This window comes from Euprymna scolopes, chromosome 18 (genome assembly GCF_053919585.1).
Source record: "Euprymna scolopes isolate OS-2025 chromosome 18, ASM5391958v1, whole genome shotgun sequence".
NCBI lineage: Eukaryota > Metazoa > Mollusca > Cephalopoda > Sepiida > Sepiolidae > Euprymna > Euprymna scolopes.
The window spans coordinates 112649965-112669045 of record NC_136499.1 but is presented as its reverse complement, the minus strand read 5'-3'; the positions used below and the strand labels follow the sequence as shown (position 1 = coordinate 112669045).

General features: G+C 33.3%; 1 protein-coding gene across 3 annotated transcripts in view; it reads right to left on the bottom strand.

Moving 5' to 3' along the window:
- The window catches only part of LOC145297770 (uncharacterized), a 576130-nt gene that overhangs the window by 73798 nt on the left and 483251 nt on the right, over positions 1-19081 (bottom strand). For 2 of the 3 annotated variants that reach the window (XM_080144014.1, XM_080144016.1), the window contains exons 60-62: positions 14745-14759; positions 2849-3022; positions 1780-1941 (exon numbers count right to left, since the gene is read on the bottom strand). In XM_080144014.1, the coding sequence (XP_080000140.1) occupies positions 1780-1941; positions 2849-3022; positions 14745-14759 (351 nt within the window). The remainder of the gene's footprint in view (positions 1-1779; positions 1942-2848; positions 3023-14744; positions 14760-19081) is intronic. The other variant, XM_080144015.1, reaches the window with a different exon arrangement.

Below are 19081 nucleotides of genomic sequence, written 5' to 3'. Positions count from 1 at the left end.
TGGCGCGAAAATTGAATAGAAGTTATATTAGTTCCAGCGTTTGAAAACATTATTCTGTAAGGTTAAATTTGCAAATTTTAGAAAAACCAAGTAATACTAGATATTTTTTTTACAAACTTATAAATTATTTTTTAACTAATATTTTTTTTTTCTTGAAACTTTCGATAGCATCTGTTATACAGCTTCACCTTGTTTTAATTGACAGGGATGCTGTTGTAGCAGAAACTAATGGAACTTTCTTCTTTCGCAAGTCAATGCCTCTCCCCTGCGTTATTTGACCATATACTGACCAACCAGGGGTGCGGTGCAATGTGCACCTTTCTCTCCCCTAGGAAATCAGATAGCATCCGGTTTTAAGAAAAATAACTTTTCTTACCGAGAGAGACACCAAGTGGATCGAATCCTCTTTCTTTGCTCTCTCTCTCTCTCTCTCTCTCTCTCTCTCTCCACCTCTGGGTTATTTCATCCGGTATTGACGATTCCTACTGGGAATAACTACCGCGATAGTACCAGGTGGCCAGAGTACAGCTTTTACCCAGGGATAATACCTATTTACTATGCCTCCCCACGAGACAGAGTTAGACACCAGGGTCGTTTTTTTAACGTGGAGAAAAGGTACAAAAAAAAAAAAAAAAAATTGTCTCAGTCGTGAAGGACTGCTCCTCCACCGAAAGAGAACAAGAAATGGAAGTACAGCATCTGAAGAACAGATACTACACTTTGATCTTGTTTATATATTTTATTGCTTTTAAAAATTTTGAAAATACAATTAAGTAAAAAACAAAAGATTTTTAATCAACAAAATTAGGCACAAGGCCCTACAAGAAATTGGGGAGGGGAAGGGTTCAGGGTCTTTGTGACTACAGTGATTAAAAGTAATAAATGTAGACTTTGAAGTCTTATTCTTGACTGGCAACATTTACCAAAATACCTCATTCAATCTATGGATCTTAATCTAACTAATAAATCCCCAGCGTTTAAGAATCAAAAACATATTTACAATCTTGACCAAAAGGCCAGGGATAATATCTCCCTGTAAATAAACCTTTCCTTTGTTACATTTATTGAAGTTGTTCGTCATTTCAGAAGCTTGTGTTAAATTATTTATTTTCTTAGGTAGTGCCCTAAAAGCACAAACCCTAAAATAATTCTTTTTCTCCCATCACTTTTGAGGGATATCATCCACTCATACAAAACACAAACGCTTTTGAATTCACCTGCAGTCATTCAAACAATAGCAACCCGTAATGGAAATTTGGAAAAATTAGATTATTTACAAGAACGGTTCAATACGTCGGACTTGAAGACGACGATATTGCAGTAAACTGGAAAGCAGTCCAGCGGAACAGAGTTCCACAGTTCATATGTAAATTCAAGTTTTATTTTAATATTCTACATAAATAATAATGTATCTTTACTTTGAAATCTTTTTCTTTTAAAATCAAATAAGTTGTAATCCAAATATATTTTTTTAGCCTTTGCTTTGAATTTTTTTTTTTTTTTTTTTTTTTTTGCAGAAAGGTTTTATATAATGGAAAATATATTTTAAAAGTTTACATAAAAGGTAGACTTTATTTTGAAATTGCAAAAAAAAAAAAAAAAAAAAAAAATTAATAATTCTTTCCCCATCATTGTTTGTAGAGAATGTATGCTCCCACATAATATAAACGCCTACAATGCACCTGCAATCATTCAAAATAAAATAGCAAGCTATTCAAAAGTATATTATTCTTAAAAATATACAGAAACACAAACATCGAAATCAGAGCAAAAACTTACGGAGGCACAGAGTATCTTTGTCGGCTCCTTTCATATATGTTGTGGAATTAGTTGGGCATGGCTTGCATGACGTCATCCATTTTTCATCCTGGTAGAAGCCGTAATCACACTCCAAACAGTCATTCTCGGTAGGCTTCAAATATTGACCCGCTGAACAATTAGCTGGGAAACAAAAACAGGGAAAAATATTGATTGAAAAAAAAAATAAAATAAAAATAATAAGTATACTGTTACTGACTAATACATGAGCAATGACATTATTATATTGACCATCCAAAAATAAATAAAATAAAGGTAGAATAAAATAAATAATAAAATATCTCTGATATTTCCTTCAATATGTACGTACTAATGTTTAATACTAGCATTTCTTTTTTTTTACATTTTAACCCCAAACAAGGCACATTGCCACTTTGGTGTAGGGAGTTACTATCAGGGGCAACAACTACTGGCGTACTATGTAGGGATTTGGGCAGCAAGATGTCGGTTCACGTTACACTTGAACTTCTGCACGTCAGTACAGTTGGGGAAGCAGGGACCTGGAATGGAATTCCAAAGTCTATTGGTTCTTGGGGAAAAACGACTGGAGTAGAAAGATCTTTTACATCTAGGGATCTCTACTGTGTGAGGGTTGGATTTAGCTGCCTGTCGCTAAATGCTACTAGCATTAAATTGATAACTATTTTTCACTTTCCCAAACGGATTGTTAACTATTCTGTGCTTTCAACAAAAAAATGACTGGGGTTAAATCTGATATACTGCTAACTCCAAAATCCGACACACTGATGTCAAAACTCGCTACTCTCATATCCGAATGGGCTCAATTTCTGAAAAATATGTTTTTAATTGGTTGTATTTCATTTGCATATGATTGACAAGAATTCACGTTAGATTGTGCGATTAACTGAGTGTCACTATTTTTTTTTTTTTTTTTTTTTTGTTCAACAGCTGAACCCTACAAGACACGCAGACACTTCAGCGTTTTGGAGGCAAGTGAGTTCCGTACTCACTACAATTTTTTATATTTCATGGTTAAACCAATTTTTTAAACAAAATTTAGCATGCTCACCTTTCGTGCAGTTTTGTTCGGAAGTTGAAGCCATTGTTTCAGTAATTTTACCATTCGAACAAAGCTGACATTTCATGAATAATCCCAGACTATTATCTTTGAAATAACCGATTTCACATTCTTTACACAAGGAAGCGTTCCCTGACACTCTTTCGTATCCACTCTCACAGAAAGCTGGAAAATACAAAAAAAAAAAAACATTTTGCTGTAGAAATGCACAAAGTAACAATGTTAATTAATGAAGCATCTCATCCGAGAATGGAGAGAATAATGGTTAGACAAACTAGGAATGATTGACAGCAGTCACCCCCAGCGAATCTGACAATTTTACTAAAAGGGGATTTCTTTTTCTCTTTCTTGGAAGATTTCAAAACGAGCAGACATAGAAATCGTTACTCGTCCCAAAACCATAATAAACTGACAATACAATCATTTAATGGCGTTTTAAAAAAAAATAATATTCCAACTATTGGAATTCTTTGAGATGAGTAACTTGTATATTTATTTATTTATTTTTATTTTTTATTTATTTATTTATTTGTGAACTGTTATCCTCATCTTTATAGTTGTTGTTTCACAACGTTTCGGCCAACTATTCCTCTGCAGTTCCAGGTGAGCATTATCTGAAGATAACAGTTTCAATCCTACCCAAAGTCGGCTAGAGGATTAGTTGGTCAAAACGTGATAAAACAACAACTATGGAAGGTAGTAATTACTGAGGATACAGTTAAGAGATTCAGCGTTCCTATCCTGTTGCAGTTAACCACCTGACAAAGACCAGAGGAATAGTTGGACGAAACGTCGTGAAACAATAACTACAAAGGCCCTTCGGGGCCTGTGGCACAATGGATAGAGATGTTGAATCTCTGTAGTTCCAGGTGAACATTGTCTGAAGATAACGGTTTCAATCCTACTCAAAGCCGGCCAGAGGATTAGTTGGCCAAAACATGGTGAGTCGACAACAACTATGGAAGGCAGTAATTACTGAGGATACAGTTAAGAGACTCAGCATTCCTAACCCCATCACGGTCAACCACTTGATTAAGGGGCGAGAGGAATAGTTGACCGAAACTTTGTGAAACAACAAAAAGATGAGGATAACAGTTTGCAAATGAATAAATAAATAAATAAACAAACTATTCTAATCTAAAATAGTTCAAAATTTGAGGATTTTTTAATGATTTGAATGAATATTTTATCAAGCTTGTCGGAAATCAGCTAAAAATATCAAACAGAAATCTGGAAAACACAAAACATTCAGATATACAAAATTTCAATGAAAAATATTACTGGACTTCTGGATTTTTTAGATGAGGATTGATTGCTTATATTACTTGTATTAATCGGACTATTGTTCTCATCTTGAGTGTTATTTGTGCAGCGTTTTGGTCGGATTGGCCTTCGACTGTCCTCAGGCATGTTGCTTGTTTGGCAAAGAAAAGAGAAAAGCTACTGGCTTTGTAGATATTTTCGTATTCTTTGAGTTAGTTTCTATATTTTCGTTAGAGTTTTGTATTTGTGAAAAACTAGTTGACAATGGGGAGGCAACTCTAATAAAGATCGATAGGAAATTGTAAGAGTGTACCATGTTTGTTTTTTTTCTACAATTAGAGACTCCCAACTGCTACTAATTTCTAGGCTTATTCTGCTTAGCAATTTTTCTTTTTTTAGCATATGTGCTGCCTCCTTGAATATCTATGGAGCCAGTGATTTTTCTCTATTCTTTTTTCAAACAACCAACAACATGCCTGAGGACGGTCGAAGGCTAGTCCAACCGAAACGTTGCACAAATAACACTTAAGATGAGAACAATAGTCCAATCAATAAAAGTAATATAAAATTATTGGAGTTTTTTCTTATTCCTCTTCCAACCATCATAATTGATGCATAAGACACTTGGCTTCACAGGCTCGATGAAGCTGAATGGCATTTTTTGTCTGAATTTTAAGTCTAATACCTTAGCTTAGACTTAACAAGACTTAGCTCCAATCACATTTCTGAATTTGTCTTTTTTCCTCAACAAGAATAATATAACTTTTACATTTTATTATAATTCCACACTTTTGCTTTATTATTTGTATTCTTTGAACTACTGTTCTCATCTTCAGTGTTATTTTCACAACATTTTGGTCGATGTAACCTCCGACCTTCATCAAGTATATCCTGTTGAACTCTGGAATCTTTCTGTCAAATTCAGAATTTTTAACAGAATCTTAATTTAATCCATGGTGTAGCATGTTTTTGTTCCGTCAGCCATGACTTAGTAGAAGAAGTCCTAAGTAACTCACAGTTGTATTTTTGAGTGTTGCCTGCACTGAGGATTAAACATTTCTCCCCCCCCCACTATAAGTGTAACTTTACAACTGAATTCACCAAGTACTTTATCCATTACGCAACAGGTCCTTGCATGGCGTAGTGGAGGTAGAGTTTTTTTTGTTTTGTTTTTTTTTGACTTCCCAACAAAACCGAACACTAACTCAAGTTCCCAACATTGCTGCATTAACACCGAAGTTCTGTGGATCTTTAAAACACCGCTGGCAAAGAGTGATTGATGTATTGACTAGTTTAGAACACATTGGATTATATTTAGAGCTTATTCACGCTAATTACAACACTGACTAACTCGTCATGGCCACGATTTGTGGACATAGAAATCGGTACTCGTCCCAAAACCCTAATGAACAGACAATGCAAACGTTTCTTTTTTTTTTTTTTTATTTAAGGCTGATTCATGCTGATTATAACGTGGAGTGATTCGCCCTGGCTATGCTAATTTTACAATTTGTAGAAAATGAAAATTTAATTGCAAATAGTTTGAAAATAAAACGCCACCACCAGAAATGGGCGAAAAATTAAAACAAAGCAAAAAAAAAAAAAAGAAGCGTTTTAAAGGCGACATAAACACAATTCTCAAACATAAAACCATTTATGAGAACTTTTGTAAACAAAAAAGTGCAAATAAAAAAAATAATTTGTTGATTCTCTTAAAAACTTGTTCATTATGATTAATGGCTGCTACAAAAAATATAGAGACAGAACAACTCTACACACGGCAGAATTATAAAAAAATATCTATTTGTTATTCATCGTTTGAAAGATATTTTTTAGGAAGATTTTACACCTTTTATGTCAATAATTCTCTATACATTAGTATAGCTTGATAAACTGAAACTCTATTACTTTAAGATACAGCCCCTCCCCCTTTTGTTAGGGTCACTATAAACGGGACCACACCAAATCATGAGGGTCAAGGAGGAGAGAAAAATCGAGGAGAGAAAGCACTAGCCAAACCTCCTCTGGATGAGTGCAAAGAGGACTGGGACCTTGGGGAGGCCAATCAAAATTCCAGTGAAGACCAATAGTCGCTGCCAATGAGAAATCAATGGTAAGCAGCTGTTCCGATAATGCAAATTCTTTTGCAAAGGTTATTAAACGAGGTGGAGAGTACTGGAAGTCTGGGGAGACCTGTTGTCACTCAGACTCCAGGGAACACCACAAGTTGTTCTCAAAGAGTAATCTTTGATGATAGTTTGTGTGATTACTCCAAATTGTAAATAATAATAATAATAACTCCACATATATAGTAGGAGCGCTAGGAACAATACCGGAAAACTTTGAAAAGAGAATGGGAGAGATCGGAATCAAAGGGATGGCTGAAAAGATATAACAGATAACAATAATGAAAACAACTGAAATATTAAGGAAAACCCTTGAATGCGGAGATCAATACACATGAACTACAGACACAAACTGGACATGCAGATGTAAAATAGAGTGGAGCATCATATAGAATCACGAAAACTGGAACGTTTTTTTGTGTGTCTGTGTGTCACCAAAAAGTGGCACCACACCAAAGCGAGGAGGGTCAAGGTGGATGGAAAGAACGAGGAAAGAAAGCACTAACCAGACCTCCACTGGACGAGTGGGACATTGGGAAGGCTTGTTGCCACCCAAATTCCAGCGAAGATGAATGGTCACTGCCAATAAGAAACCAATGGTAAGGGGCAGCTATGATAATGCAAATCCATCTTCAATGGTTATCTAAAAAAGGTGGAGAGTACTGGAAATCTGGGGAGACTTGTTGTCACTCAGACTCCAGAGAATGCCACAAGTTGTTCTCAAAGAGAAATCTTTGATGATGGCCTGTAATGACTACTCCTAGTGAGTAAATAATAATACAAAAATATGCTGATGGCTACCATCTATATTCCATTTTGTTTTAATGATTTTAATTAATTTTACAATCGAGTTTGTTAGAATTCACCTAAAAATATTAAACATTTTGGCTTAAGTTTTAGAAGAAGGTGCAGTTTATTGTTTACATTTAATGTAAATTGATCATCCCATGATTTTATTCCCAAATTATCTTTTCTTTGCTTCGCACGCAAATGAAGACAGGTAAAAGAGACGATAACGTTGGATAATTCTTGTTAAAAACCCACCATAGACCATCAACCTACATCAAATCGCAATAAAAATACACTTCCTAAGAATGAAACTAAGATCTTCCATGAAAAAAAAATGGTTTTCAACGGGTTTGAATGTAAAATTACTCGAAGTCAGATGAGAAAATATCAATTTCGATAAGCAAGAGGTAAAAATGAAGGATTTATCATCAATTGATTTATAAGCATCTGCCAGGGTATTTACTTTGTTGTTGGATTCACAAATGAAAGTCCTTTAAACCTTTTAATGCCAATTTCGACTCAAGTCAAAATACACTATTTTATATTGTAGCAGTTGAATTAATGGAGATGTTTAACCTTTCTGTAAAATTCAGAATTAGCTAAATTGATCACTAGTTTTATTTTTAATAAGAAAATCAAATTTTCTAGCTAAATGGACACCGATGATATAATGACGCCATCTTGAACAGAAGGGAAATAACTCCAAAGCATTCAAACTTGGAGACATTGAGAAAACTCAACTTCGCTTAAAATTTATTTTCTTGTGTTCTATTATTTAGATTCCTCGAACTACAGTTCTTATCTTGAGTGTTATTTCTCCAACATTTCGGTTGGTGAAACCGTTGACTTTTATCAGGTATATCTTGTAGAACTCTGGCATCTTTCTCTTAAATTCAGAATTTCTAACGGAATCTTTACTGTATGTAGAATGTACTTGTTCCATCATCCATGACTTGGTAAAAGTCCTAAGTAATTCACAATTGTATTTTTTAATGTGGCATGCACTGAGAAGTGAACATTACCCCACCCCCAAAGTGTATTTTACAACTGAATTTTACCAAGTACTTTATCCATTATGTGACGGAACTTTGCGTGGCGTAGTGGATATAGAATTTTGTTTCGTTTTGGTTTTTGGGTTGCCAAAAAAAACAAACACTGACCCAAGTTCCCAACATTTCTGCATTAATACTAAAGTTCTGTGGATTTTTAAACACACGATTGGCAAAGAGCGATTGACATACTGACTAGTTTAGAACACATTGGATTATATTTAGGACTTATTCACGCTGATTACAAAATTGACTGACTCACCATGACCAAGATTTTTGGCATCTTTTTTGAAAAATTTCAAAGTGAGTGGACATAGAAATCGGTACTCGTCCCAAAACAACAATAAACAAACAATGCAAACGTTTATAATTATTTAGGACTTATTCACGCTGATTACAAAACAAAACATCTATCAAATGATATACAAAAGCAAAATACAGGTTCTTATTATTATTGAGGTACTTTTCTTGCAAAAAATAAGAATAAAAATGGCACGAATTGTGCTTTGCATTTAATGGGTTGGACTTTATACAAAAAAAAAATGCTTAAAAATAAACATGGAAAACACCATATAAATGTAAAATAAATTTAAAACAAATATTTGTCTGAAAGGAAAGTTCATAGTGTCATACGAATGCTTGACATTAATTTTAAAGACAAGATGGCCTCTACAAATAGCCATCTGTTTCAGTCAATTATAAATTAAATTAAAAACAAGAATCAAGCAACAAAGAGTGTAAGTTTATATATATATATATATATATATATATATATATATATATTATTTGAGGGTAAACAGTTACATATGGTCGCTACAAATAGCCATCTGTTTCAGTCAAAGAGACTTCCTCAGGCGACCCAGAACCTCTCGACGCCAAAAAAGAAAAATAGGAAAGATTAGAAAAAATGGAAAAAGAAAAAATGGAGCTCTCCAAAAAAAAAAAAATATATATATATATATATATTATATATATATATATATATATATATATATATATGTATATAAAGATCATAAAAAGTTGCGAGCTCTCTAAAAAAGAGGATTTTTATGATTTTATCACCTTTTTATGAACTTTTTATGATCTTTTTATATATATATATTTTTTTTTTGAAGAGCTCCAGTTTTTTCTTTTTCAATTTCTTTCTAATCTTCCCTATCTTTCTTTTTGGCGGCGAGAGGTTCTGGGTCGCCTAAGGAAGTCTCTTTGACTGAAACAGATGGCTATTTGTAGCGACCATATGTAACTGTTTGTCCTCAAATAATCAAAAAAAATATTTTGTTCTTTTTATTGAGCACTATCTAACAACCTCGTTGTCTTCATTAGTCCCGACTTCTGAACACCTCAAACCTGGAGATATATATATATATATATATATATATATATATATATATATATATATATATATATATATATATATAAACCCGAATATTAAAAATAAAAAGTATTGCAAAAGTAAAAATAAGTGTCAGATTCAATACAGCGAGACGCCAGTTCAAAGGAGACACACATAAACAGAGGCTGAAGAGAGTCCGGCATTCATATATTGGTCCTCTTTGTTTGGATTTGAAATCGACGGCACCAATGTTGTTCTTGGTTGGTTGGTTTGTTGGTTGTTTTTGTTTTACGGCATATCAACCCTTTTCAGGTTATTTAATGCCGAATCCAAAGATTTTGAAGAAAATTTTTTTAATAGAATATATTTTTTGTTTTCAAGTCAGCTTCTATTTAACCCATAGTTGGGACCCTAACAGGTACTACCACTCCGGGTCAGAGTGGACCTGGGAGCAATGGCAATTAAAGGGTGGCTCCACACTTCCCAAAGCCCGCAAGCTGGGGCCTCACCATCGGATAGAGTTTAAGGTCATATCCAGGACCAACCGATGTTGTTCTGATCTTCTGTAACATTATATATTATACTAGAAAAAGAAATATCCGCCGTTGGATCACCCACTTAGCTTAGGCTAAATGGTTTGAAATCAGGAAAAAGTGATTTTGTAGACCAGGTAAATAAAAACTAAAACCAAAAACAATAAAATCCAAATTCATCATTTTTGATCTTTTGTTTATGATGGACTATTTCCATTTTAATAATTATTTCCTTTCTTTGTTACTATTGATTGCAAATAGATAGAGATAGAGAGAGAGAGAGGGTGACGAAAGCGAGAGTGATAAACACTGTATAAAATAAGAATGGTGGATCAAACAACATATAGCGAGAGATGGTGCAAATAATAGATAGAAACTTAGGTCACATGGTTAGTTACTTGCAAATTCCTGCCAATTCGAGAAATTAACATGGAATTTCTTTCTCTGAAACATAACTTAATACTGAGGAATATTGTACTATGCATTTTGTGTGGTTAAAACCTCTTTCCCACAATCTAAGCTCCCCCCTCTGCCAAACTTTTACAAAAAGCACTCATCAAGCTACAACCATTATCAACAATTTCCCTCTTTCTCATTCTATCTGTAACCTAAATCTAAATAAAAATTTCATGAACAAAGTTTCTTTCCTAGAATTGCCCGCCTGGCTATAATATGGTCGTTTTCAAGTTCTATATAAACAAATTCTTTAAATAATCGAATTCTGCACATTTCCTATCTCTAACTTGAAAGATGTTAGATGATTACGAAATATATCTTTGTTGATCCCAAGTATACCTTACTACTGTTTTCAGTTATGAATCCACATTTATAAACAATATCTGAAGTTAGGCATTTCCTTTCAAGTGGACATTGATCTGAGTTTCTGCAATTGCAGCTATTTTCACTATATTGTTCCTGATATTCACCTCTTTCCTGATTTTGTTCATTTTCGCATGGTTGGGACTTATAATAGTTTTGGTTAAGTTAGATAAGATGGAGAAAGAAAGTTTAACTGCATTTATTTTTTATCATTTTGCTTAGTCTTCATTCTGGAAGTGTTTTTCTATAATTTGGTAGAATTCTTTCAGAATGTTACTTTTGGATGTGGCACAATATACTGAAAACAGCTGCAATTGTAAAGACCCAGATTAATGTCCACTTGAAGGGAAATGCCTAACTTCAGATATTGTTTAGAAATGTGAGGTCATAACTGAGAACAGTAGTAAGGTAAACTTTGGATCGACAGGTTTTCAATTCAAAGACAGATTCCGTAACCATCTAACATCCTTCAAGTTAAAGATAGGTAATGAAACAAACACCAAGAGCAACGAAAATAACAATAATAACTTTAAACAATTCTATTACTAATTTCCATAAAAATATTAGAAGTAATTATTAAAACCGATTTTTTAAATGCAATATGCAAATGAGATACCCTCTTCAATGTTGATTCCTTTTTAGTAAATAGTATATACAGAAATAATACAGGTATATAAGAGTTCGTTTTCAGTATTAAAATCTATTTGTGAAACGATGTACCTTTTGTATATTTTAACCAAATTGTGAACAAATAAACAGACAGGAATACGAACTTACTATAATATATATATATATATATATATATATATATATATATATATATATATATATATATATATATATATGTGTGTGTGTGTGTGTGTGTGTGTGTGTGTATTATCTTTTATATGTATCTCCGTATTTCTTATCTGCCCATCCTCTATCCCCCTTCCTATTTTTTTTTACTCTTTTCTGTTTTTCATATCATTTCCCTTCTTTTCTTTCTTTTTTAACGATCCCCGTTATAAATTTTAGTTTCAGTTTCGATTCTAGCTGATGGTACTCAAATACTTGCAAATTCCTGCCAATTCGAGAAATTAACATGGAATTTCTTTCTCTGAAACATAACTTAATACTGAGGAATATTGTACTATGTATTTTGTGTGGTTAAAACCTCTTTCCCACAATCTAAGCTCCCCCTCTACCAAACTTTTACAAAAAGCACTCATCAAGCCACAGCCATTATCAAAAATTTCCCTCTTTCTCATATATACCTTATTATAATATATATATATATATACATATATATATATATATATATATATATATATATATATATGTATTATTATATAATATATATGTATATATTATTATAATATATATGTATGTGTGTGTGTGTGTGTTATCTTTTATATATATATATATATATCTCCGTATTTCTTATCTGCTCATCCTCTTTCCCCCTTCCTATTTTTTTTTACCCTTTCTGTTTTTCATATCGTTTCCTTTTTCTCTTCTTTTCTTTCTTTCTTTTTTAATTTTTTTAACGATCCTCATTATCAATTTTAGTTTCAGTTTCGATTCTAGCTGATGGTACCCAAATAATATTTTTTGCTTTTAAAATCATAACAATATATTGGGTACAATATAATATGAAATAATCGATGGAGAATTGAGACTATAATAACAAATACAAAATCTGCATGAATTAAAATATCATGTTTAAGCGTATTTTACGACCGGGCAACACCCCTGCAAGTAATACCTAAAATTTAGACAAAATATTCATTCCCTAGAAAGGTCAACTGAACTATGTTTTGTTGGAGTGTCGGTTTTTAGCTATTTTATTTCCTAATTTGGAAAGAAAAAATCAACTTTATATAATATTTCTAAATAGAATACTTAAAAAAAATTCTATTACTAATTTCCATTTAAAATTAAAAGCTTATTATTAAAACAGATTTTTTTAATGCAATATACAAATGAGATAACCTCTTGAATGTTGATTCCTTTTTAGTAAATAGTATCTTTAGAAATAATACAGGAATGCAGGTATATAAGTGTCCATTTTCAGTATTAAAATCTGTTTATGAAATAATGTACCTTTTGTATATATTAGCCAAATTGTGAACAAACAAACAGACAGACAAGAATAAGACTTTATTATAATAGCTGCTAGCTAGTCCCCCCCCCCCTCCTAACAAAACCTCTCCTAATTTACCCAAAAAGAATTATTTTTTTCTAAATTTTATATATTATGCTTCAGGGAAATGCCGATTTAAAAAAAAAAAAAACAAACTTTGTGGGCATTTGTTTTTTTTTTTTCAAGTTTTAGCTAGACATACAAATCATACATACGCACAGTTGTTTGCTCTTTATATTAATAGGTTAATTATTTGCATACTTGTTTTTTTATTATTATTATACTTTTTTTTTTACTTAACCAGAGTTTAACTAATAAAGAAAGTATTTATTTATGTGTATAGACCAGATATCACTTTGGGATATTGCAAGATGCGTCAAGATAAATAGTGGAAGAGTGTATGATACCCAAGGCCAAAGAATGGGGGAGAGGTCTGATACACAGGGATAACAAAGTGAGCAGGGTGAGAGCATAACAACCAATGGTAAACGAGTGGGTGGGGTAGGATATGAGACCCGGGGGTAATAATGATAATAACAGCTAGGGAATAAAAGACTTGAAAGGTATGATACCCGAGAGGTAAAAGAGTAGGCCGAGTAGGGTATGACACCCAGGGTGTAAGGCATGATACCCAGGGAGTAAAAAAAGTTGAGTGTGATCAGCAAGAGTAGAAGAAAAATGACATAAAAAGACAAAAATGAATTTGATTTGTGGCATTGAACAAATTTAAATGTCTTTTTTAATAGTTTTTTTTATTAGAATTTATAAAATTGTAAAAAATCATTCTACGTATGTCTATTTAGCAGTTTTGCATGGTGCTGAACTCACATTTAAATATGTTAAGGCCTTGAGGACTTTTGGGGCCAAATGGGGCGGAGCAAATGATGGACTTAGTCATTTCCTTTTTTGCATGGTGCAGAACTCAAATTTACATATGGTAAGGCCTAAAACTGCACCGTTTGTTCATTTTCACTAGGATTTGACGTCCCCTGGGGACTTTGGGGGCTAAATGGGAGGATGGGGCAAATGCTGAACTTAGTCATTTTTTATGCATCGTTCACTGTGCTTGCTTCACTTGTTTTATTAGTATTTATGAAATAGTCAAAAAGCATTCCCCTCCTCGGGATAAAGTTATAGTCTATCTCTCAGAAAAGATTGAACTTTGGAGATTAAATATTACTAGACGAGCCCGTGGAAATTCAATGGTGACTACTGTCTTCCCTCTCTTTTTAATAATTGCCATTTAAATGTTCTTTGGAATAACTAAAACGAATATCACTTAAGTTTACAACGATATCAGAATTCCATATATGACGTCTTATTCGATTTTGGAAGAATTCATTTTAAAATTAGTTAAATTCTTAACGTTTTGTTAGTATTAATTATTTTATCAGTGGCAAACGGATGATTTACTTAAAAAAAAATATATTTGATTTTTTATTTGATTTAAGAACCATCTCTTTTCAAATTGTGTTGAGTTAGATGATAAAAATTCAGAATAAATGCCACTGTCGAATGTATTGCAGAATGATGAACAGCTAGCTGTATGGGAAAATAGAAATATATTTTGCCCATTCTTTAGTAGGGGGAGGGGCGAGATTATTTGAGGAAGGGAGAACTGAGTTCCTTTGAAAGGGATCTTTGCCATGAGTAAAGCCCTAATCTTTACTAGTAAGGACATGTAACCTTTGCCACCAGTAAAGACATGTAATCTTTGTATAAGTAAAGACATGTAACCTTTGCCACCAGTAAGGACATGTAACCTTTGCCAACCAGTAAGGACACGTAACCTTTTTTTTACAAAAGGGGAAACGAATGTTGAATACCACAAACCATAAAATTATACTTACAACAACAAGTTTTTCCTAAAATAAAACAAAGTCATAAAATGTTCAGTTTTTAGTTTTACATTTCACCTGGAAAAAAAGTTGAAATCATTGGAAACTCGAGAACAAAAAATTTTTTTAAATAAAATTAAAACATTTCAAAAATTAAATTCTCATGGTAAATTTTGAATCCGAGTTTGGAATTACGAAAACAAATCCTGAAATGCAAAAAGAATTATGAGGTTGATGCATCACTGGTGACCGCTTGTGAACTTAGTATTCCCATGAAACTTCCTCCTGTGGGGAAAGTCGGTTCAAGGCAAACACTGCTAGCATTTTACAATTAATTAAAACAACAAATAAATTAAAAGTGGATCACCACATTATTAATTGAAATGGACATATCTGTCTTGTGCTGTTTGGATTGTGTTTCAATCTGAATCTCTAACATAACAGCCGCCATTGTTGTACATTGCAAAATTTGAATTTAATTAAATAATAACACTGAAGAGGAATTATTTCTCAAAATCTCTACTCGTATATAAAAGCCACTTTATGTGTGTGTGTGTGTGTGTGTGTGTGTGTGTGTGTGTGTGTCAGATTTCGTTCCCTATAGACTCTGAAACAACTGGACAGATTTTTTTTTAAATTACACACGAATATACTTTATGTGGGTGGGAGTGTTCTAAGATAGGTTTTACATCAGAATGTCTCCGGTAAGTATTTAAAAAAAATCTGATTAAAGAATGAACAGCCTGATTTTAATCAAGGTTAACACCCTTATACAACCTTACACCACAAGTGCATTCCTGAAATGTAAAAAACAATTAAGTTATCACACCTAAACTGTGTTGACCTATCAGATTTTGCCAAGTCACAAAAGCTAAGCAACGTTGATGGATGACTATTTAGAAATACCATCATTACTAGAATATAGGTGACTTTTACCCAACATTTGAATAAGCCAATTTATCCGCAAAAATCTTTACTTTCAATACCACCTTTGTGAAATTCCTCATTACGATGGAAAATATTGTTATAAAACTTATCAAGAACTTTGTTGCCAACGAAGCAATTAATCTTGGCAACATTGCAGTTATTGTTCTTAATGAATATGCTGACAGAACTTGTTCCTATCTTTACAAAGATAAGTTTTTCCCACCTCTTCGAAAATTTGATCGGTATGTCGACTGTTAAAAAACCCCAAAAAAACTCAGTCCTAACTCTGCATCTTTTTACAGACCGATCAGTTTCCTGTGCATCATAAGTTGTTTAAATATGTGATAAATTACCTCAATAAAATAATTTAATTAATGACAGGCAATACTGATTTTGTCCTGCAAGCTTATGTGATTACTGTAATATGAGATCAGCTAATCTATCGAGAGAGGCTTAGTTTCTCTACATGTATCAAAAGCCTTTGATAATCCAGCACAAAGGTTTATAGCATAAATTTGTTAGTTGTAGAATATTTGGCAATGTCTTCTCAACCATCAAGTTTTTTTTCTCTCTGATAAAATGTTGATAGAAGCTTAAAGATTATAATATTAATGCACGTGTTTTTATGTTATTTATAAGAAGAGCCAGATCGCTAGTTGTGGTTTGTTTGAATCCATACAATTATGCGTGTCTCCACAATCAGACATAAACAACAAAATGTCTCTTGTACTTTTAATAATAAGTAACGAGAATGATAAAAACAATGTTTATTCTCCAGTGACAATACTGACAGCAAAAGGCTGAAATATAATGTGTCTGCTCTTCTCTCCAGTTATCTGGTTGTCTTTCTTTTTATTGAGACAGATGACGTCAGGACATTCCTCCATGCCTTTTTTTTGTTTATTGTTTGAAATCCCCAAGATTTATGCATCTCCGATTTTGAACTTCTTTGACATTGTTGCAAGTGCACCTCGATTTAAGATCGTGGCCCTGGCCGACTTTTCTGACTGTCCTGGGTCCGGCTTCTATTAACGTCATCTTTGCAAGCCCAGATAGCTGATTGTCCTCTCCAGAATTACCTTTGCGATTTGCAACTCCACCCCCTCTGTAACACTGTCTTACAGATTTATTCTAAGCCTTACTCTTCTCCTAATCATCATTAGTGATCTTCCATATTATATTCGGAGACCATTTGTTGACATCTATGTGGATGGCACGACCGTATACGGCAGCACCTTGAAGAGCACTGGTATGCAAAACGACACAGGAGAACAAAACTGTCAAACATTAATTAGATGCAGCATTTATTACTATCCCCAAACTTTTCAAGAACTTTGCTGCAAATGATCATAACATTCCCGTCATTGTACTCCTTACCTTAGTCTATTATAAATCAAGAAAGTGCTAATAACCTCAGCAAAAGCAATCTACTAAGTTTTAAGCAATATGGATTTCGTCCTGCACGATCGACAGTTAATGTTGCAAGCTTAACGAATCTCCTGATTGAGGCTTATGTCAAAGAGCTTTGATAGGGTCTGGCACTAGATGTTGTTTTCCAAATTTGATAACTGCTGAATGTCTTAATTAAACATCAAAGCGCAACACTAAACACTTGAAATTTTAGATGTAGGTTCCTTGAACATGGATCAAACTTTTTAATTTGATTTGAGCTCAAAACAATAAATGTTAAGCGGTCAAAATTATTGTTCATTTCGTCTGCCATGGGATTAACAAAACTCTACCGTCTCGACACCAGCTTAAAAGTTTCTCGCCTCCATCACGGGGTCACACATCCCTCTCATCCAGCATAGACTTTTCTTCTCCTCAACCATGCACTGTCCTTTTTTTTCTTTTTCTTCTGAAGCAAGCCTGCGCACACTTGCTAATTCTGATATCTATAACTTCGTTAGCCATCTGATAGCATTTCCGCTAGACAGGTATCCTTCGGCTCCTGCTGATATTTTCAAACGTGCCCATACACGCTATGTTACAGAACTGCAAAAACCTAGTGTCATCATCTCCACTGACGGGGATATGCAAGCGACTGGGGATCATTTGAAAATTAATATGAAAGGAATCAGTTCAACCTGCTCAGGATGAGTGTCACTTTGGTACGGAGGGGGGGGGTACCATTTAAGTATACAAAAAAGCATTGAAACTTCTCAGAGGATCTGTATTATAGCTTAATATGAATCTGGAATTAATCAGTGTTAACTCGCCACAAACCTCGGGATTCCACTTTCTGTTTCAAGCCAAGTGATTATCTACCTTTATCAGTGAGGGAAATGATCAACATTATATTGTTTAGTCACATCAAGATCTTCTAACATCGGTTTTGATTATTAAGTAGCGAGACCTGTGGAAATTCCACAGTGGCATCTTTCATATGTAATATATTGCTGCTGGGCATTGTGTGGAGGTTCAGCATGAATGGAGACCCTTTTGTTAAGACCGTAAAAGTACTTATCTTAAGTGTCAGAATATCTGCTTATTACGGTTTATCGCCAATATTCTTATAGGAGTGTGTGACATAATTCCATTGAAAATATTCCAATATGGACGCCTAATGTGAAAAGAAGCTCCACAATATCATTATACCATATTTAGATAGAACAGATACTACCCTTGGATTCTAGCCAGAAGATTAAGAAGGTATGTTTTAGTTTCACGTACTGCACAAAAAAATATTTTTTATTATTTAATTTTTTTTTTTTTTTTTTTTTTACATTTCGTCTTCGGTGATTGGGAGATCCTATTTAATAAAAAGGAGGATAGAAGGTTATAACGTGCTACGAACATTAAATTAGTACATACAGGGTGGTCAAAAAGTCAGGTAACATTTTAAAGAAAAACGATATTAGCAATACACGTATATTTAAGTACCATACATTGAAATATAAAATGAAAAAAACATGAAATGTTAATTTTGTTAATTGTCGTCCATTTCTCTCTATCAATCGCTGGAAGCGATTAACCACTGATTGTGTAACACGTGTAATCATGTCAGCTGATATCCGCGCAATCTCCTCTTCAATAAATAACTTTAAAGACGCTATTGTATCAGGCTTCTTGCCATAAACGCTATCCTTTACATAGCCCCAAAGCCAGAAATCAGGAGGGGTAGTTTATATATTACACTCAAATATTTAAACAAATAATATTAAACGAATAGAGATTATAATGGATCATATTGTTTTTTCTACCTTTAACATGTTACCTGACTTTTTGACCACCCTGTAGATACGCGAATTTAATGTTGTAGTATGTTATCACGTTCTATCCTTTTTACTAAATAGGATCTCCCAATCAAATGATATATAATCTGGAAACCGTGACACGCGTACGTACGTTAAAGGTACTACGATATTAATATGTAGATAATGGCATGGTTGTCTATTTACTTTTTTAGGCCATGTACATTA